Raw genomic sequence first — 23,296 nt, 5'->3', positions numbered from 1 at the left:
CAGTCAAGGTCAATCCCAGCGAGCACACAAATCGGAAAAGAGTTGCAAAATAAATAAATAGAAATATTATATATATAAAAAAAAAATGGCTGGATGAAAGCACAGTCATAAGGTGAAATAATGCATCTAGCAAAGTGGTTACTCAGTTTGGCAAATCTGTGCCAAGGTGATAAAACCCAAAGGTTTTCTGGAATTTCCTGGGAATACATGGGGGCATTCAAATGAAGTCATAATGTACGTTTTACATCAAAGTCACCATGAAAATTAATTTTCTTCACCCCTCCCCCTTGATAGACTTTGCAAGATAGGATAGTGACATAATGGAACAATGAATTAGGAACAAGATGACGAAAATGCTTGAAAAACATCAAACATCAAAAGGAAAAAGAACATACATTTTAAGCAAGTGTTGCAGTACAGTATATATAAGTCTAAACTTATATAAAACACTTGGTTTTAATACTTTATGCAAATGCTCTGATGGTTTTATTGCAAAACCAATGGAATTTTTTAAGTAACTATGAAATGGCATCTGCAACCCTTTTTATTCCATAATGTAATGGATGCACAAGTGAAAGAAAATTCAAAAATACCTGAATGACAGTTTGCAGATGGCATCTAAATGTATTTACTATTATTGCAATAACTTTCATTAAATGAATGGTAATTAAATTACCAGAGTATAAAACTGGCAAGATTTAAACTTCAAATAATCTGATAACAATGTCGAAATAGCTATTTGTCTATTAGTTAACCTTAACAAAAAAAAAATAATAATTGTATGACTCAAACACTATTTTCCAAATCTTTAAAAAAAAAAAAACCTGACAGAATAAAGAAAGAAAAGTTATATCAGATGCAGAAAAACGTTTTGATAAAGACAAAGAACTATTATTGTGGAAGAAAATAGGGTTAATTTTTACTTCATGACTTCTGATAAAATGTGGTGCAACAGGGTGAGGATTGCAGCTCACAAAGAGCTGAAATCGAACTGGCATCATTTGACACGTTAAAATCTCTAACAAATGACACTCTTATTCAATCAGAGAGAACTGTCACCTCTGGATATTCAGTTGTGTCTGTGTGTGGGAAGACAACTGTTTATGATTTGAAGCATTTACTGTTTGATCCAAAGTATGAGTTAAAGAAACTGTGTTCTTTCAAAACAGATACTGAACTACTGCAAAGTTTATTTGCCAAAAATCCTCATTACAATCATCAGCTTTTTATTTTTTGAAGAGGTTTTGTCATAATTGAGTCTTTCTCGCACCCTAAGACTTAAAACTATATTGTGCCACCTTGTTAAAATAAATGAGGCTGCTCATATGTTTTCAGCTGTCAGCAAGTTGTAAACATTCAAAAGTCATTTTTGAGTTAGTTTCAATAGATGGTCTCTTTGAGATGTTGTTTTTTTTAATCTTGTTTTGAGAGTACACACACACACACACACACACACACACAAAAGTAATTTCAAAAAGATCATAGAAAATTGGAATTCTTTTTGCATGACCTCTCTGATTCAAAGCCAAACACACAACACTGACAAAAAACAGAAACAATTCAATGTGAGCAATCAGGAGTAGTTGAAACTGAATAAGGCACATGTACAAGTCAGTAAAGTTTATCTAAGGTAAAACTCAACAAACCTTCATGGGACGGAGAGCTGAGCCCACTTTATTGCAGCAGTTCCTCTCTGCAATCTCAAGGTGACGACCCTGCCGACGGAGCACCTGTAGCTTGGCTTCAAGATCCTGGAGGTTCCTCCGGTCTCTCATTGAGAGAGGACGCCCATCGGCACACTGAAGAGAAAGGCACAAAACTGATTATTGCATAAAAATACATCATACTGGTTTTTAATATTGTATTTGGTTTCAAATTCAAAATGTCTTAAATGGTTTAATTTTCTCAGCAGCCAATTATTGCCACAAAAAGCTGAGGTCGGTACAAACCCTTGCTTGTCCTCGTTTACATTTATGCATTTGGTGATTCAATTAAATTATCTATGGTTACTGCTACAGGTTTGTCTGTAAACCAATATTAAGTGTGGCATAGGTCATAGTTTCCTTTAGTTGTTGCTATTCTGTTCAAGGTTTATACAGACAAGGGATGTCATACAAAACCATGTCACTGTAAAACCTTTGAAACCAACATAGAGGAAGATACGGGAAGTGTTTCTTCTTCCTTTTAAGCTTTATAATTTTACTACACTTCCGTCCAAAACTTTGGTTGTCAGTATCATTATATATATTACTATTATTTTTCATTTTGAAGTGTTTATTCCTGTGATTGCAAAGCTGAATTTTCAGCATCCATTACTCAGAAATCATTCTAATATGTTGATTTGCTGCTCAAAAACATTATCTTTATCTATGTAATTTTTTAGCAGTTGAATGCATCTTTGCTGGATAAAAGTATTAAAACTATCCCAAACTTTCTGAACAGTAGTACACAAATTGCAATCTTTATTTGAATCTGTTGACAGCCCAATTTTGGGTCGAGACCCACCGATCAAAAACCACTGACCTCAAGGACACCAACAGACAAGCAGTTGATAATAAATAAATCTGAATCTGAATTCAGTTCACACACACTGAGACCTTGGCTTTGAGCTTGTCTATCTGGTGCTCCACCTCCTCTGTGTCTTCAGTGTTCTCCAGACGCTCATACAGGATGCTGCGCGTGCCTTTAATCAGGTTCAGCGGCAGGACGGACATCCCGTACGCCTGACATAGAGAAAGAATGAGCATTAAAGACCAATTATACACCATTCACAGTTATCAGGCAGAGTGCCACCACAATTTCACCCAGAGTCCTGCCGATTGCCTCTAAGTACCACTGTGCAGAGGAACTAAATCCATACATTATGGCACTTGATAATAACAGAGCACTTTCTAAATGGTGTCATTCAGAAGCCCACTGAATCCATGTATGTGTTTTCTGTGCAACGAGGGTGAAGAGGAGGAGATGAAAAAAAGTGTGAGAGTGTGTATTTGCATGCAGCGACCATTTTGAGATGTACAGCTTGCTTTCCAGCAATGCACAGCCTAACAGTGCCCCCATGTGACGGTACAAAGTGCACTTTCACATGCACAGTGCATGACAGAAGATATATCTGAGCTGATGTAGGGAAATATGATAAAACCCTGCCACTTCTGGAGGCCGTAAATCAGAGGTTATTTCAACACTGAGCTCATCGATGCTTTTCTTTTCACATCTTGGCATTAGGAAGCGCAGGTCTTATGCAGTGAGACTTGGGTCAGAAGCCTGCTAGCCTTCTCAATATGGGCTTTGTGAACTTTAATTAAAAATAAAGACCATCTTCAATACTCTCCTGGAAGCAAATGAATACAGGCAGAGAATAAAAGAGACAAGGTTGTGCGTACACACATCTTGAGAATAAAAAAAAAAAAATAATAAATAAAAAACTCATGTACCCACATACGTGCAGTTCTGCCATTTTCAAAAGCTTTCATATCAAAATGCTGAGAAAAGTCAGCAGCACAATTAGATCTTCAGAAGGTAGCTAAAACACTGGTGACCTTTTTATCTTCTCTGCTGAAGATGCTTTTAGAGCAAGTGACGTGCTCTGTAAAACACGTCATTGCGAGACTCAGGCCAAGTGTGTTCAGCCATTGCCATGGGCTGTGACACCCTCTGCTTTGAATCACGAGGGCTCTAAAGGCCGGACCATGTCCCGAATACCAAGCGCTCCTCATAAAAGAGGAATCTGTCCTGCAACCCCGGTGAGACGTCTGCTCCTTCTCGCCTCCTCTTTCCCATTCTTTCCTGCCCTCCTTGCCCCTGCAGTCCATCAAGCATGAGAAAAATACAAGAGACACTCCAAACAAAAACAGGTGTGTTCTGTGCTGATTGGAAAAGGAGACCCGAGGCAGGAGACAGAGAGCTGGTATGATAGTTTGAGGAAGAGGGGCGAAGAGAGAAAGAGAGAGAGAGAGGAAAGGTGGAGAGATGGAAGATGAAGGGGTTGCGGTTGTCAGCTGGGAGAACGGAGGAGAGAGGGATGAAAGTGGGGATCGGAGAGCGAGAGAGAAGAGGCATACACCACCTTACACAAGGATGCTTTTGTTCAACAGCCTGCATGGGAAAAGTGTGCGGTGCCACAAAACTATGAATTACTATGACATTCTATACACTTTTCAATGTGTCAGACTTTGCAAAAAAATATTATAATGTGCTAAATTTTTCCAGGCAGACTCCTGTACACCTTAGGACTCTTTATAAGGGTTTCCTCACATTTTGACCAATACATTTAGGGCTTTTCTACTTTTTTTAAAAACCACTGTCAAATTTTCTGATGAATGAATTTAGGTTTTCACGACCATGAAGCTGTTTGATTATTTTGAGTAATCGGCTCTTTTAACTCTTTAACTTTGTGTTTGAGGTCATTTAAATTAACATCCAAATCATGTTTTCAATGTCAACGGAGCATACTACAATTATGCAAATAATGTCACAAAAGCATCTTTACTGATGGAGGAAATGGATGTACAGTAATGTCAATCTGTTTTCAACAACAATAAAACAACAAAAATCAGTACATCCACTAAAATTACATGCAACATTAAACCATCAAAAGGTTGATCTCGCATTGCTATATTAAAACACTCTCTTCTTTGTTCAAGCCATAATGAAGACAAATAAAGTGAATAAAACTGTCAAAAAAATACAAACAGATGTATAGAGAGTTCAGCATGGAACAAGCAATGGTCTTCTGCCAGATGGTGTTTCAGTGTTTCTTCTGTCCCTTTTGTGGTCTGTAAATTAAATATAAACGTGTTACACTGCTGGAAATGAGAGGCTAATTCTATTTGCTGTTGCTTTGTAAATATAACACTGTCAATTTACACCATCCATGCAGGTGTGGGGAGAACCACATCTGTGTCACTTGTCATGGTGAAAACTAAATTAATATAATATCTCAAACTCTTTATAAAACACATACTGCAGCTCCGGTTCTGGGTGCTGATTGGTCAATACAATGTTTCAGCTAAAATGGAGGATAGTTACTCTGTAACTATTCCCTACCTCTGTCAGCCGTCAACAAACCACTTCCTTAAAAACAATTCAGTTATAAATGTGACACTAGCCACAAAACCAGTCTTAAGTAGCACAGGTATATTTGTAGCAATAGCCAAAAATTCATTGTATGGTTCAAAGTTATACATTTTTCTTTTATGCCAAAAATTATTCGTACATTAAAGGTACAGGTTGTAGGACCTGCCACTAGAGGGTGCACTACCAAAACAATAACAATCGTGTGGTTTGATGACGCTAAGAAGGAGCGTGGAATGATGGCACCAAGCTGATGTCCATCAATCAGACGGAAAGATAAATCATAGATTTAACGCGAGTTCAACGATTTGCGCCAGTAGATTACATACAAAGTGAATGCAAAGACGCGATCAGACTATGGATCAGACGCGCCCTCACGCGGGTCTAGAGACGCGATGTCCCGCGTTTGGCATGTATGCCCCATAATACTAATCTTGTTGATCATTATAATAGCATACGTTTTCTGTAAATATACGAATCAAAACAACTCACCTGTCGAGTAAAACACAAGCGAGATCGGTATCTCTTTCTAGTTGAAGTTTGACACGAAGCTACTTCCGCATTTGTCCACGACACTGTTGTCATGTGGTTTCTATGTCAGTAAAGGCGGTCATAAAGGGTAACTAACGTCATTGACAGGCTACTGCACTGCCCCGTGTCACTGTTTAGAATGGGAATTTTCACATGATTTGCAAGTAGTTGAAAACATTAGAGATACTGTTAGTAATCAGCTGGACAAAATATGTAACACTAGCCTAGTGGTTTTTGGATATTTTACTTCAAATATCTTACAAATTGTACCTTTAAGTAAAGATCAGGTTCCATGAAGATATTTTGTACATTTTCTACATTAAATGTATTAAAACTTATTTTTTTATTAGTAATATGCACTTAATTTGGACAGATTTAAAGGCAGATTTTCAAATAATTGTATCTTGAGCAAATAATGTCCAATCCTAACAAACCATACATCAATGGAAAGCTTATTTATTTTTTCATTACTGGTTTTGTGGTGCAGGGTTGCAAATAATAATGATTACAGTATACAGTATATTAAGTACCATGAACTAACAATTATTTTTATTACATAATATAATATATTGTTTGGTCATGATATCTAATCTGTAATGTCATTATAGGAAAGAAAGAAAGAAAGAAAGAAAGAAAGAAAGTAAGAAAGAAAGAAAGAAAGAAAGAAAGAAAGAAAGGAAGAAAGAAAGAAAGAAAGAAAACCATCAAACAAGCAAAAAAGAATAAAAAATAAAACAATTTAACTAATTAAAAAGACAGGTGGAAAAAGTATTTTTTCTGTTGCAAGAATCCCATGAATAGGACTGAGAAATGGAAAAAGAAGCTCTGCATATAAGAGGAGACCTGAGAAAATTCAAATTATGGCATTTGTTGTTGAAGTGGTTCCTCAGATGCACCCGAGACGGTGAGGAGGAGGAAGAGGCTCTCTTGCCAGTCGCAGGTCATTTTTGCAGCACTATGATTAAATCAGTGGAAATTAATGCGGTCACCCTCTCGTTGGGAATCAGCATCTTTGGGCCGCAGATTTAAGAGGGAGAGGAACCCTCCAGGGCTGAACGACAGCATGCAAGCCAGTCTTTTAAATCACCACACTGAGACGGCCCACGGTCAAGTGTACAGATCAAAGATCCGTGATATACGCTCATATGCATATGCAAATATTACATGCACATTTAAAAAGTCAGCGGGTTAATCATTTTCATTGTAATGTCACACCAGCAGCAAAATAAGCTTGATATAAGACATCAGCATCGATATTACCCAGTGAAGAATTTTAAATGGGTTCAAGTGAGAATGCAAACAGCGTTTTTGAAGCACGGCAACCGGTTTAGACTTTGAGAGGTCAGGAACCGCTTTGAGCAGAACGGGGCTCGATCAAGCATAAAACACACTTTTGCACCTCATAACATTAAGGGTGATAAAGGCTTCTTGAAACAGCATCTTGGACAAAGGAGGGTCTACGAGTACATGAAGGTGTCAAAAAATGGAGAGCCCTTTCAGACGATAAACACGGATGAGGTGAAGGTGAGTTCAAGGTGATTGGTGATCACTAATGGGAAAAGTTTAGAATGAAGTGGCAAGAACTGACATAAACTGTACACAACAGTGACTGTCATTTAAAACCTGTCGGTGGAAGGTTTAAAAGACGTGTGCAAATGCTTGAATTCTCTCTTCTGAGGATTAAAGCTATATAGGAGCCATCGTGCAGGAAGTAAAAAAGGCGTTTCAAGTGCAAAACCACTTTCTTCAGTTCAGAGAACAAACAACATTTACCTAGAAGGAGCTCTTCTGCATTTTCCCGAATAAGCAATTCATCCCCAAACAGCCTGAAATAACCAAACTTTTGCAACTGCATGCTGTTTCACTTAAAAAGCACGATTAAAACTCCCAGCATGATTGTTTTTAAGAGCTGGCCATCCAAGCATTGGATAGGTAAGTTACCATCGCCCGCCCTGACCATATGGCACTTCAGAGGCTTATTAACAAGCCGAGGCTCCTGTTTGTATGTGCTTAGGTTGAATATTAATTTCCCAGTAGCTCAGCAAAGTGTGATGCTGGCCAAAAACTGCAAGTGCTGAAGGTTTGAAATGCATGCTTTAGTGTTTAGTTGAAACGCAGCCGGCCGTGGTGTTGTCATTACAGGTTTACATCTCGGCCAGTGGTTTGAATTAAGAGCAACTGGCCACCTTGGCTCAAAGTGCAGTGATAAATTAACCTGCCCACCCTGGACAATACTGCGTCTGCATACGGCGCCCATCACTTATATTCCATTAGGTTAATCATGCATAATAATAACACATAGGCTGGCATGATAAATCACCCATCGCTTTAGAAACTTGGATTAGGGAGGATGGGTGATTCGAGTTCTTTGGTGTAGAAACGGAGGAGGGCTGGGGAAAGCAACAACAGGAAAGAGAAAGTGCAATAGGAACAGCCCGAGTGAGAGAACCCTGGTTTTTGACAAGGTATCTTTGATTGGTTTTGAGTCTCTGTACCACAGCGGAGAAGATTAAAAACAACAGCGCACTAGGAGTCTTTCTTTCTCCATAAGCCGCTCTCTGGGCTTCTGACAACAGGAGGTCAGAAATGAGAACATTACCATCCTCAAAGCATTTTGAAAATTGTCTAACCTTTAATACAGGCCAGTATTCAATAGCTTGAAAGTCTCTGTTATGTACGATTGCAATTACGTGAAAAGCAAAATTTAAGCAGTGACTTATTAGTGACTTAGACCTTAAAGCAGCAGCAATTCAGTGGGATTCTTACTGAAATTTCAAAATATCCAAAATTAAATTGGCAAATATGGTGTTTAAATACTATTATTCTTAAATATTAAATTACTAAATTTAGATCTTAATATATGTGATTTTAAAAGATTGGGATCAGTAAGATTTTTATGTTTTTTAAAGAAGTCTTTTATGCTCATCAAAGCTACATTTATTTGATAAAAATACAGTAAAACAGTAATATTGTGAAATATTATTACTATATATATATATAGGCTGTCAAATGATTAATCACGAAAATTATCATATTTACAGTAAGTTTTTATTAGCATAATATATGGGTGTGTTTTGTTTATATTTATTATGTATATATACACACGACTACAATATATATTTTGAAAATATTTACATGTACTTAACGTCTATATGTATAATAAATATATTTAATATATAAATATACACATTTTCTGAAATTTGACATGCATGTGTGTGTATTTATATATACACATAATAAATATACGCAATCATATATATATATATATATATATATATATATATATATATATATATATATATATATATATATAAAGAAGACCATTTATTCAAATTAAAAAGATTTTGTAAGAATACTAGTGATTACTATTATATTTTTATGAATGTAATACATGCTTACTAAATAAAATAATTGCTTTTCAAAAAAAAAAAAATCCCAATTTGTTTTACGCAGTGTATACAGTTACATTTCTATTTTGAATAAATGCTATTTTTTCCAACATTTAATACCTCAAAGAATCCTGAAAAGAAGTATTACAAAATATTACGCATGTTATTATACACATAAGCACCAGTTCACAATTTGCGATACCAATTTCTTTATCACTGCAAAAATGATTATGCTATTGAATATGCTCCTTTATGTAAAATATTATATTTATATATTTGTTTCAAACAGTGTGCCACAGTGAACGTATTCCACCTCATTCTCTTCAATCCCTGACAAAGCAGAGATTCTCATAGCCTGGTTACTCATGATGTTGAAAAATGGATAACATTAACAAGTGTTACAGCACAATCAATTTATCTTATCCGAATAGAACAGCTACAGTATGCTGAAGGAATCAGAATACAGGCGTTTATTAATGGCCTTCATGCTCAGATATATAAATAGGAGAGAGATAACAGGCCATATACATCACGCCGACGTCTCAGGCACACATCGGTGAGAAATGACAGAGTGTCATTTTGAGCGATTGCAGGCCAAAACGCAAGAATCACAAAACATTTCTAACATTGAGGGGCCGTTTTTATCATTCAGGATGACTACAATCAAAGACTGTTTCCATACAGCAGCTTTTGTGGAATATGAGAAACCTACGCATGAAGATGACCTATCGGGATTCTATAGTCACTTCAGGAAAATGATTCTCTTACACATCTATGACTGTAAAAATCACCTTAGTTGTTGTCATTACATAGTCAAATCATTGCTGTTTGTTTGAACTTCCAAACCAGCCTGACACTGGTTCAACCAATGGCATGAGTTTAGGGCGGGACAATCTGTTTTTTTCAACCAATGGCAAATGGCACTAGCGGTATGACACACTTTATCCTATAAAAGGACAGACAAGCGTACTTAAAATGTGGACAGAAATTTGCATATTATGTCTAAAATTGCCTCCCCCTGACAGTGCTGAGCAGTCTCTACGAACACAATCCCTTGTAAATGCAATGCACAAGTAACCACCCACCATTACCAATTCTCTGTTGGCCACTCACCGTGTATGTGATCACTGCCAGCATGCCAATCAAAGTGAGCGTGCTGATGGAGAATGACAGGGCAGCCAGGCCATCTGCAAGACAGAGGGGAAATTTATTTATGACATGGGCCAAATGCATAGCTCTGTTAAGTTTTGGTCATGCGCCAGATATATATATATATATATATATATATATATATATATATTCAGAGTTCCTGCACCCCTGGGAAATTTCTCAATGCACCTCATCTTCTTTCCTCTCTTACTATCATTTCTCTCAACTTCCTCTTACTCTGACATAGTTACTCAAAGGTCAGCAAAGTTTTTGCCCTCTAAATTTGAATAGTCACAATGACATGTTGAAAATATAAAGGACTTTCAGGAAAGCTTTATTTAATAGTTTAACAGTAAAAATTTCTTGATACCATAGCAAAAGCTAACATGCTACTAAACATTTTGCTTTATTTAAAAACTTTTAATATTTAATTAAAAGGTTTGATATTTTTACTATATTATATCAGATGGTTAGATTTATATTATTTTTTTATTTTTTATATTTATTGTTGATGATGATTAATAATAATTATTAATATATGGATACATTAAACATTATGAAGTATAAAAGTGCTTTAAAAGTTTTTTTAAATGTAAGCATTGATCTTCACATTTATAAAGAACTGTTCAAGTAAATTAAAAGTAATAAGTAATAATAAAAGAAAATGATGAGAAATACAACCAATTAAAAATTTAAACAATAAATATTGTTGTTGTGGATAAAAAATATGAATACAATATACAAATAAATATTTAAACAAAAGAATGCACAATATACAAAATATTTTTATACTTTTATACTTTTTAGTAGAAATTTTAAAAGCTTTAATTTTCACATTTATCAAATAATCAGTAATAAAAAATAATAAATAAACACATTTAATAAAAACACAAATAATACATTTTTAAAAATATATAATTTCAAAGTAAAAAAAGTTTGTTTCATTACTATATATATATTTTAATACAACTACTTGAAATAATTTATTATGAATAACTGTTGTTACTCAAACTCTTTTTGTTTCATGAATATATACTGAATATATATCATGTTTGCTGTAAAATAAAAATGCTGACTGTCGTTTACTGCGTAAAAACTAGCCTACAAGTCTCACTGTAAAATCTATGAAGAAAAAAAACAGACAGTACCATATTTCTGCTCTTCCATAATTTAACAGGCACAAACCCTGTATTTTTGCTGTGAATAGCTTGACTGCTCACATTCAAAAGAAATTGCTGTTTGTTTGTTTTTTTGTACAGACTTGGTGAAGAACATCTGACATTTTGTGAATCTCTAGTCCTCACGATACAAGATGGCACATGAAACTGAGAGAGAGGGAAAAAGGGGGAAAATGAGTGAAAAGAGTAGAGGGCATGATGCCAGCTGTCAGATCTGAGGCCAGCTGAGGCAGATTTATGGGAAGTGACCGCCACCGCACTCCCTGTTAGGATCCCACCTGTCATAGGGAGTGAGAGAGTTGAACACACACAAACTCGCACGATTCCCCTTTCCTCTGGTTCTGAGCTATGGCCCAGCGGAGCAAAACACAGCATCCTGGCAGCCCGAGCCCAGAAAGCCCCCTTCTGCCTGCAGCCTACCTCAATGAAATGCAACTTACTGTTCTCTGTTTATTTTCCTCAGGAACTGCTCACAAAATCACTCACAAAATGACTTCTTTCCATTCAGTTGAACCACATGAATTCTGAGAAGTGTTTGCTGCGCCACCCACCACGTTCCATACACAAAAAGCCCTGAGACACAAAAGCCGACGAGAAGAAATGAAGATGATTACACTCCTGCTTCCTAATGTTGCAAATGGAAGAATATAAAAAGAAGAGGAGCTTTGATGTCTGGTGGCTGAAATGAGCATTTGCATCTGAATAGGTGTTTCCCTTTGTGATGTCCCAGCTTTTGTTAAGTGGTGAAGGAGCTATGCCGGAGACAATGGCGTTCGTGTTTGCTATGGAAAGCCGCTCTGTTTATGAACTCCTCACAATGCAGGGGGACCTGCGTTTTCCGTTGCTTCCCCGGAAGACTAACTGAGGGATTGGACAGAGAATATATTGTTTATTATCTGAGGCGGCTCCACAGCTGCTCTAGCGGCTGATTCCTCGGCACTCGGAGAGAGTGAAGGCCCTTATCTCGACATGCACGGAGCACCCCGGGCTTATGTACGCCGAGGAGACCGCTGCCACTGAGAAGTGTTTATTAAAGAGCTCTTAGCTGTGGTATTCACAACATGAGCTTGCTATGATAACCTCATGGAGATGGAAAGCCAACTCACTCACTGGATTTTGGATTACAGGAAAAGAGAAAATGCACTGCTCACAAACGATTACAGAGAGAAACATTATCAAACAAAAGTGGTGCAGGAGAGGTTCTCAACTATTTCGATTTATCTTAATCTTATTTATCTTACTTACCAAGGAGCATAGACATATACTATGCCTATATTTAATGCACAGACGGTGAAAAAGCAAGGCACCAATATTACAATTCTAACTAATATTGAAATTATTTATATTCATGTTTTATTAGCCATTTAAAAATAAACAGACAACATTAAAAATAAACAATTAATAAAACAAGAAATAAACAAGAAATAAAACAATTATATTTGAAATGCTACAAGGCATCAAATTATAATATACAATATATATATATTTTTAAAAAATCATTTTGAGATTGGCTAAAGATATATTTAACAATTGGCTGCAATTACTATTGTTTTAAAGATTAACTTAACACCAAATAAATGTAATATGACTGGTAATACAAATGTAAGATAATTATATTCACGTCGTGGCCAATAAAGAAGAAAATAAATCTAAAATCAATCATTTAAGTGAATTTAGCCATCACAGCGTTACATGCACAGAATGAAAATCGCTATTCATTTTGAGATTCACTAAAGATTGTGTTTAACAATATTATTAAACTACTAGTGTTTTTAAATAATAACGTAGTGTAAAATAAACGTTAAATGAATACAAAGGTAATCTAAATGTTTAATAATTACATTCATGTTATAGCCAATAAAGAATAAAATATAAATATTTAAATTATATACAATTTAATATAAATTAGTAAGAAAAAAAAACTATAAATTAAACTAATTAATATAAATGCTACAAGTGAATTCAGGCATCACAACGTAATGATGTACAGGTACAATATGAAAGATGGATATTCATTTTGAGATTTGCTAAAGATTATTAGTAACAATAATATAAACATGTTTTTAAAGATTACTTTATGGTCAAATAAGAGAATATATTCATGTTATATCCAATAACGAATAAAAAGTCAATATTTAAATTCTCTACATTTTAGTGTTAGAAAAAGATATATCATTTAAATGCTACAAGTGAATTCAGGAATCACAATGCTAAATTTACAGCATTAAAAATTAGGGGTGCACCGAAATTTCGGCCGCCGAAAATTTTCGGCCGAAATGGCATTATCGGTTTCGGGCCGAAATAAAAAAAACAGGCGAAAACGTAAACCGAAAATGAATGTCACCCGCCCCTCCCATCCGTGAGCAAGCGCTTAGGTTTCACTCACGGTCGAGCTGTTATCACGCGTCTGCCTATCAAAGATTAAGCATGTCAAAGGGCAGTCACAATCAAAAAAAGCTTGTCACAAAAGCTGCACAATCGATCGGACCAACCAACACAAGTTTCGAAAACGAAAACAGGGAATCGATTTTAACGGCCTTCTCTCGGAGCGCGTCCAGCTCGTCACTATACGCTCGCAGCGAACGCGCGTCACACAGCAACTGCAGGTTCTGACACACACACACACACACACACACACACACACACACACACAGAGCCTATTAGTGCATAATATCAATGTAGCCTTCAGTAATGTTTTTCATTGATGTTATGGCAGTCCACATTGCTGACTTGTGCGCGTCTCAAGCGCCCTCTTTACGTTCGCCCTAATGCCTGTTTAGTTGTCGGTGGATTTGCCTATATTTGGCGTTGAAAAACGGATCAACGCCAAATATAGGCAATTTACTAACGATTCATTGAACACTTTGCCTATGTCTCAAAAATTGAACAGGATTTTTTTTTTCACAAAAGTGACAGTCCTATACGAGAGGACACCAAAGTTGCAATATGTAACATTTGTTCTGCAAAAATCTACAAAATTGTGGATTTTTTTTGCACAATTTTTAAAAAACTATTTTATTTGATGGAACATAAAACTTGAAGAATAATTATTATTTATATTTATTGTAAAAAATATTTTATGTTTTGTTATGTAACTGTTAATAAAAGTTTGATTATTATATTGTGACTTTTCAATTCAGATCCATTAAATCCAAGCAATATATTATATAGGTTTTTAAAAGAAGCCATTTTCGGCTTCAGTTTCGGTTTTCGGCCTAGTGCATCCTAAATTTTCGGTTTCGGTTTCGGTTTCGGAGCAGAATTTTCATTTCGGTGCATCACTATTAAAAATGGATATTAATTTTTAGATCTACTAAAAATCTGTCATTTTCCACACACCTAAAACAGATCTAACACCTTGCAACCACCTTATAATACAAACATTTTTTCTTCACTATTCTGGCTCATTACAGACTAGAGCTATGAATGCAAAATTATGTCATCAAATCCAAATTAGATTCAGCGTAGCTGATGCCTGATGCCTTCTCGTCACACTACGTCACTCTAACTCCAATTTGAAATGTGACTCTCACCGAAACACATTCAGCTCAGCGGGAAAGTAAATCAGAGAACAAGAGCTGTCTGAGGGGATTCTGGGTCCAGGCCTCCGCTGCATAATCAGGTAGAGATTTTTTTGGAGCCTATGTCTGTGATAAGATCTCCAGCTGTCTACCCTTCTGCACGCTCCCTCGCCCTCTCGCCTCAGTCTTACCCGCTAATGGGGAATGGGGTATTGCATTCAGTTTACATTTGATGTCTGTTACACATGGGGGAACCGGCAACTGAACCGATGCATATCTGTGGAATTGGTAATGGACAACCATGGCTTCGGGATGACACCGGATGGAAATCATCAGCTTGCCTTGCTGCTTGGATCAAGGTGCTCCTTCAGCAGCCGAGGCTTCTCAGAGACATGATAACCCTGCTCACATGGCACACAGGGTCTGGTTACTAATTTAACATGTGGAGTGGAGATGAGGAGCAGGGTACCACGACCGTCAACCTCAAGGTCTGCTGCAGATTTTGACAAACAAGCCAGTTTCAAAAGAGCCCTTTTCTGATGTTCTTTCCACCTAGACTTTTTGCTCGATTTCCATTCATTAGGCCAGGGCTGCTGGGAAGGGGCAATGACAGCTCTAAGAACACTCACTGGAATCAGGCACTGTCTCAAATAGTCAGAGACCTACTCCAGGCTATTATTGGATTAGGTTGGATTCTTTAGTGGCTCCATTCCTGCCAACTTGATGGTCTTCAAGGGAGAGTGATGCAAGTGTCATAACCCAACCTAACAAGGGAAGTTCTCTGAAGGAACACCGTGGTATTGGCAAATCACACTTGCTTTCTCAGAGCATAACAAACCATGGGACAAAAAATTACTTGTACTGGAAGTAAAAAAGGCATGTGACTTGCTCTGCGACCTTCAAATGAGCCTTCAGAATGTGATAAGAAAGGCTCTGGAGAACACTGACACAAAAATACTCAAACAGCTTCCTTTCCACAGACTCCTTTTCTTTTGCTCAACCAGTCCCTTAAATATAGAGGGAAAAAAATAGAAAAGGGATGATCCTTTGTCCTCAGCCGTGTTAACATCTAAGGTTTTTTTATATTTTAGTGGACTTTGGTTTATAATATATATGTATATGTATATATATTCGGTTTTATTTTTTATTTTAGTTAAAGTTTTTGTCATTCTTGTAATTTGTACATTTATTGTTTTTTTTAATTTTTAGTTTTAATTCAGTTTTAGTTTTAGTTATTTTAATATTTTAAGTTAATGAAAATAAGAAATGTTTTATTGGCAATAAACTGAAAAAAACCACATCAAAGTTGCAGTTCGTAAATTTTTGGTATTCAAAATTAACAAAATTTATATAATAAGAAAGTTCACCACGAATCCATTTTCCAAACTGTGTTTTTGGCTTGTCCTGAATCATTACTCTACACCTATAATAAGTGTTTTTATTCAGACTACTTCAGACTGGTTCAGGTAGGTACCGCTGAGCCGAGTAGCCCTGTACTTGCGTGATTTGTCATAAACATAAACAGAGAGAAGTAGCACCGGCTACAATATTCTTCCACAAGACTTGTTTATTTACTGTTAGAGCGACAAAAGTTACGGACTGTAGCTTTAAGATTTATTTAAAAATAACAAAAAAGTTGGTAACGCTTAAGTATAGCGACCAATTCTCACTACTAACTAGTTGCTTATTATCATATCTATTATTAACATATTAGCTGTTTATTAGTGTAATAAAGCACATATTCTGCATGACCATATTCTAAATACTTGAAGGAAGATCTGATTGACATGTCAAAAGCAGCCAAGTCTTTTCTTTTTTTTTTCAAGACAAAAGGCTTGGCAGCATCCGCCACTTTCTAAAAAAACACCTGTCGTTTTGTTGTTGTGGCCCTGGAAGTCAAAACTCTTTTTGGCGTTTTCTTCACAAGTGTCAGTAACAATGACCTGCAATTCCACTTAAAGAGGCCTTTATGGTACTTACGGCTGCTGCCCAGCTCCTCGAACAGATACTGCACCTTCTCCCACTGAGTGGAGTTCCGGTTCGGCAGAGATTCCAACGGAACAAATGTCCTACAACAGAAGTTCAACATTTCTCAATCCTAATGTCATGATTCATATACAGTACTACTGTTTAAAAGTTTGGGATTTGTATGACGTCAAATTGTGGGGGGGGGGGGGGGGGGTTATATATATATATATATATATATATATATATATATATATATGCTTACTTAGGCTGCATTCATTTGATCAAAATAACAGTAACACAGTTTTACTGTAAAATAGCATTACAATTTATTTATTCTATTTTAATCTATTTTAACATGTAATTTTTTCCTTTGAAGGCCAAACTGAATTTCTAGTCTAGTCTTCAGCATCACATGATCTTTCAGAAATCATATATTTTTAATAAATCTCTGACACTCAGTGGCTACGTGCACACTGCAACATAATGTTAGTGTTTAAGAGAAAATGTATAGTCACACAGCAAACAATCTCTTCAATCAAATATTAAAACAAGTGATCAAATTACAATGGCATAATAGCAATTTGATATAGCAAATATATGAACACATGAATAGACGAATTCAAATATATTTTGGTTCCTAAACCATCTGTTTGTATTGGTCAGCTGAAGTTACATTTGAAAAATAGCAATAAAATAAATAATTTATTATCAAAGCAAAGCATCAAGAAAACTCATTTCAAAGTTCTGCTATGCAATGTATTATATACATTAAACAGAAATATATGTAATGTCTAGATATAAAAATAATATTTATTTGTTTTATGAAATTTAAAGGGATATCATTTTATTAATTGTACTAATGTATCTGGAGTAACATTCAGATTAACATGGGGGGAGTGTCTTTTTCTAGGCCACTGAAAAAGTAGAAATGTTTTAATTATGTAAGAATACATAATTTAAAAACATTTCTTTCAAATGTATTTTACAACTTTAAGTAGAGCACCTTTACCCAAAAGGAAAATTGTTCTCTTGGATATATACATGTATGTCTGTGGCTGACGGCACAAGTGTGTTTACTGTGAACTATCATGTAGAGATCCTTGTATACAGCTCATGTGATGTATCGCCGCAAGCTTTAAAAGCAACTGAGGATACAGTATGCTCACATTCTGAGTAAATTTCTGTAACATGAAGAAAGCCAGTCATCTCCAATGAGGAGAACATCATTCACAAGGTGAGGTTGCATAAGCAAATACCTCAGGCTACAGCTGGTCTGGAAAAAAATCCCTTGTTTTAACCATAAGTTTCAGTTTTAGTCTGTATCAACTCTATAATTTGTATGTCCAGCAATTATAACTGATAAACAGTATTGGGGGTAACACATTACAAGTAATGAGAATTATGTAAACTGATTAATTTTTAGTACCGTAACTAGTAAAGCAACGCATAACTTTTTATTTTATTTTTTTCTCAAATAAGTAATGCAAGTTACCTCTCCTGTCCCCGTTTTAAGAGAAATTGAGAGTGAGAAGCAAAGGCAGAGGCACTTTAGTCAGCCTGAGGCTTATTAATTTCAGTTTTAGTATGAAAAGGCCTTTATAGTTGGCAAAAAAATTATAAGCAAGCCTTACTCAGATGACAAAAAGTAATGCAAAAGTAATGTAATGCAGTAACTAACTATTTTTTTTAATGTTGTGGTGCAACATTGTAATGCATTACTTTTAAAAATAACACACTTCTTATATATGACTATTTCTGACCACTGCAAAAAAAAATTATAATAAAAATAATGTTGCCAATAACAAACCAGGTTACTGGCACAAATATGCAATTCAAAAAGGCAAAAATTATTAGGAACATATAAATTAGGATTACTAATAAAAGTCAGACACTCTGAATAAAAAAATCATTAGGGCGGCACAGCTAATCAAAAAATATATATATATTATTATTATTAAGGTACTTATAAGACATTTTAACTTTAATAATAATAATAAACTGCATGTTCACCCTCATATTTATATTATAAAATAAATACCATTGACTGGGTCTATTAATCCCATTTCATAACTCATGTGTGTTTGTCTGAACATCTAAGCAACAATATTGGATGTTAAATGTCACAATATATGACAAAATAATCATGCAGCCCTAAAGGACACACACAATACCTACTGTTAACATCCAATCAGCAACTTCAGAAGCCAAAAGGGTCACATTCAAATCACAACAGATGCAAATGGCCACAAAATAGGGTCACATTGAATTTAAATGCAGCCACATCATTCAGCATCACTGGCATAATGTGAGCGAGTTCAATGGACGTGTCACTTCAGAAACGCTGCGTCGTGCATGAAAATGTCATCTTTTAGGGGTGTCAGTAAATTACGTTGTAAACCATACAAACAGCAGGACGCAGTTTAATAAATCCACCAAGGACTCCGTGAGGGTTTATGCAAAGGTAGACAAGCTCAAAAACTTTACATGCATCTGACCTTTGTATCCACTTTCCCTGTCATTTTCCATCATCAACTAAGGTCCAAAATCCTGAGTCAGCCAAGCTTACTGTATATAGTTAACTTTCACTCTGCCATTTAAATGATATCACATTAGACACTAAATTAAAAGCACACAGCTAAATTTGTAAGCAACGATTGGTGGCTAATTGCAGGCTAATATCCCAAATACGATCTCATGAGCACCCTTTTGAAACCTAAAATGACTCATGGACATCACAGACAAGCAGTAGAGAAAGGCCACATGAATGCAGGTCCACTTGAAGACATCCATTTGGGACAGGCCCCTTGTGTTTATAGCTTAGACCAAGTACGGCATTGATAGAGTGCACTTAGAGCTCTCCAGACATTTCGACGGGTACGAGAGATTGAATGGGACTACAGAGGCTGGGAAGGGTCAGCTCTCCATTTATAAGACCCATCCTCAGCACAGACCAATCAAAACAGGCAAACAAAAAGAAGTCACTCTCCAAATGAACAATCACAAACACAGGGACTCTGCGTCTCACCCTGAGAGAAAAAAGCTATTATTTCCTACCACATCAGGAGCCATGAGACACAATACTCTTGGTGAAACACTGCACTGGTTCAAAAGGTAAAATGAACACCAAATTGCTTCTGTCCGAAGTGCCATCCCCACTTTTAAATCTGGTCCATGGCATGTCCCTCTTCCCATTCTGCGATCAAAGTAACCCATCCCACTGGGTCTATACGACATGAAGGTGTGATGAAGGTATCCTGCCCCACAGGAACACTATTTAATGGTTGAGAGCACATTAAATTATATGACCTGGTGAGCAGACGTGTTATTCTTGCAGCGGCAAAGAAAATCCATTATGTTTATGCTGCACGAGCACTGCTGAGAACAAAAAGTATAAACTCGAGGTTAAACGCGACAAAGCCATGCCATGTATCTGTACACATTTAGACTGCATGTTGGTTTTCAGTTCGGTTAACAATTGTAAAACGGCTTGATTAAAAAAAAAAACCTTTCAAGGTCTTGAAAATTGCCAGGTTAAGAGATGCCAGATAATTTGACTTTGCCTTCCGAGCTTGTTATTTACAGCACCACCTTTGGTTCATATGTTGTGCAAAAACGGTACCAAAGACATGGTATTTCAGCTATAGTTTTTATTCCAACGTTTCAGCAATAAAAACTTAAACTGCATTTATTTGATCAACAATACAATAAAAAATAACTGTTTCCTGTGATGGCAAAGCAGAGATTTCAGCAGCAATTATTCCAGTCTTTGGTGTCACATTTCTTATGGATGGATGGAACTTGAATATAGTGAACCAGAATGGAGATAGTTGAGAAGTGGAGTAAGAAAAGATCACAAAGACCCATATTTATATTTGGAATGACCTGCACTTGGGAATCATGCACAATAAGATCAGGAACAAGTATGAATAGGCTCAATTTTGAGTTTATGTTAACATTAATTGGAAATCCTGCAGTAGATTTTGAGCTCTCTGGCTCTACAGAAATAAACTGTGTATCTTATTTCCTTTGGAATATATTGATTTTAATGTGTTAGCAGAACCTACTGATTCAAAATTGTTCGAATTACTGATTCCAAACTAAGTTTATTGACAATCATTCATAATTGGGCTAGAGCCTTTTGTATTCCAAATCATGCAGAAATCCCCCAGAAATGTCATATTATCAGCATTTGATGTGCCCCCAGTAGAGATATTGCTCTACTAAACTAATAATGGCTACTCAGATTTTATCTACAGTTAGTTCTTCAATTCCACAAAGGTAATCTTAGTACAAAATAATCAAATACCAGTTATTAACAGCATTCTGTCCAACAATTTCCCAGTATTCTTACACCTGCTGTACCCCCAATGGAGGTTAAAGAGGATGAGTGAATGATATAATAATGCTCACATCGACCACTCCACACACATGGACACACACACACACAGAGAGAATACTAAAATCCCACAAATGCACTTACCCAATCAAAAGCAGCGCTGAACACACAATCACAAATCCTATTGTATACTTCAGTGCATTTTTCACTTGCTGTAATGAGAGAATAAAAATACAGGTTTATCAAACTGTATTCATCAAGTCATCAATCCATGATAAATTATGCTTCATGTAGAGAGGGGCTTTGGGCTGGAGTATAATTACATATTTCCAGCACTTAACAGTCAGGAACACAGTGTCCCTAGTTCATTCTCTGATGCAGACATTGTGGCTTTGTTCCAAAACCTGAGCTAATGCAGTGTCCTAACTGAAATGGAACTTTACAAGTGACCGATTTGGAACATTCTACATTAAATGAGCAACTCTTGTGTTAACATGAAGTGCATGAGAGATTCAACTAGTAATTGAGTTAGTTTGGCATTAGCTTGTTGCAAAACTAAAAATGTGATACTCAAATAAATGTAATTAACAAAGTAAAATAAGCAAAAATGCAGAAAAAGTGTAAAAATAGTATAAATGAAATAATAATTTGGGTGCATGTAGTTAGGACAAGGTGTTAGCCAAAAAAGAAGGCAGCACAATCATCCTGCCTCCCTTTCAGGACAGTACCTATGATGATTTGAAAATGTTGCCTTCTCATAGGAGGCAGAATAGTTCTGGAACGAAGCCACTTCTAGGTGTTTGAAAGGAGAAGAAGGAGTGGAAAGTTTGGAAAGAGATCTAAATAACTTCTACAAGATGGAGGAAGCTCCTCAGCATGCAATTCTGCACATCACTGTGGCGTCCTTTGAGAAAAATACTTGACATTTGAAGTGAGCAGTAATATAGTGAGTAGGATGTGTTTTCGTCACTTTATTACCTCAATGCAGTCAAATCTCTTGCAGATGGAGTCTAGGTGAACTCACTGGCTTATTATAAATGAACTGCCATAACTGTAATCAGGCAAATATCACTTAGCAATACCTCAAGGGCATTTCTGTTGATATGATTAATGCAAACTTTTCTAACCGCAAACAGAAAGCCTTGCTTTACATTCTACTACAGTACACACTATTTATTGAGTACAAATAGCTTAACATAGCTTTTTTCCCACCTAGTTTTTCACTGTGTGTGTAAATTATCCCTGTAAGGCTGAGTAGGCAATCTGTTTCAGAACGCATGGGTGTACTGGAAAAACAGGAAGGAGTGTGAGATTTACCAAGCACTTATTGCTGTTGTCTTCATCTTTCTCCTCGTAGTAGAAATACACAAAGGGGATCCAGAGGAAGACGCAGAACAGAATGATTGAATACAGAGCTGTGAAAGAGAAAAGATGGACAGTTACACACCTGGAGCACTCTCACCAACCAGGATCCACATTAAATACAGCAAATATTTAGATGCCAAAGGGTCAATGACATGGTACTCATTCTGTGTCCAGATTTATTACTTGTATTTATTATTTGTACACATGATGACCTATGTCTCCCCATTATGATTTTTTTATTTTTTATTATTATGAATAAATTTGGCGTGTCACTGAGCTAATGCAGTGTCCTAACTGAAATGGAACTTTAAGCTAAAGGGTCAATGACATGGTACTCATTCTGTGTCCAGATTTATTACTTGTATTTATTATTTGTACACATGATGACCTATGTCTCCCCATTATGATTTTTTTTTTTTATTATTATGAATAAATTTGGCGTGTCACAAGGTTAAAAAGGTCAAGGTTGCATGAGGTTGTTGTATAAAAAAAAAATAAAAAAAAATAAAAAATCCAATTATAGGTTAAACATTAAAAAAATCTTGTATTATTATAATTTATAAATGGAACGAAAAGCAGAAAGCAGTTTGGAAAATACTGATATTTTCTATATAAAAAAGTATATATTAAAAATATATTATATACACATCACACACACATACATAAATACATACATACGTACAAAAATACACCAATATAAAAAAATATATATAATTTTGAAAAAAAATTTAAAACGTATCATTACTCTCTGCTTACAGAAATTTGTTAAATCTTAATCTCTGTTCA

At 35.8% G+C, this 23,296-nt stretch overlaps 1 protein-coding gene across 1 annotated transcript in view; it reads right to left on the bottom strand.

The window, feature by feature from the left end:
• The window catches only part of LOC132156819 (lysosomal cobalamin transport escort protein LMBD1-like), a 95,373-nt gene that overhangs the window by 49,227 nt on the left and 22,850 nt on the right, over positions 1–23,296 (bottom strand). The window contains exons 4-9 of the mRNA XM_059565854.1: positions 22,463–22,560; positions 21,290–21,357; positions 16,822–16,910; positions 10,107–10,180; positions 2,598–2,723; positions 1,647–1,799 (exon numbers count right to left, since the gene is read on the bottom strand). Coding sequence (XP_059421837.1) covers positions 1,647–1,799; positions 2,598–2,723; positions 10,107–10,180; positions 16,822–16,910; positions 21,290–21,357; positions 22,463–22,560 — 608 coding nt within the window. The remainder of the gene's footprint in view (positions 1–1,646; positions 1,800–2,597; positions 2,724–10,106; positions 10,181–16,821; positions 16,911–21,289; positions 21,358–22,462; positions 22,561–23,296) is intronic.

Source organism: Carassius carassius, chromosome 14 (assembly GCF_963082965.1).
Source record: "Carassius carassius chromosome 14, fCarCar2.1, whole genome shotgun sequence".
Lineage (NCBI taxonomy): Eukaryota > Metazoa > Chordata > Actinopteri > Cypriniformes > Cyprinidae > Carassius > Carassius carassius.
Note: the sequence above shows the minus strand (reverse complement) of the source record. Positions and strands in the feature narration are given on the sequence as shown.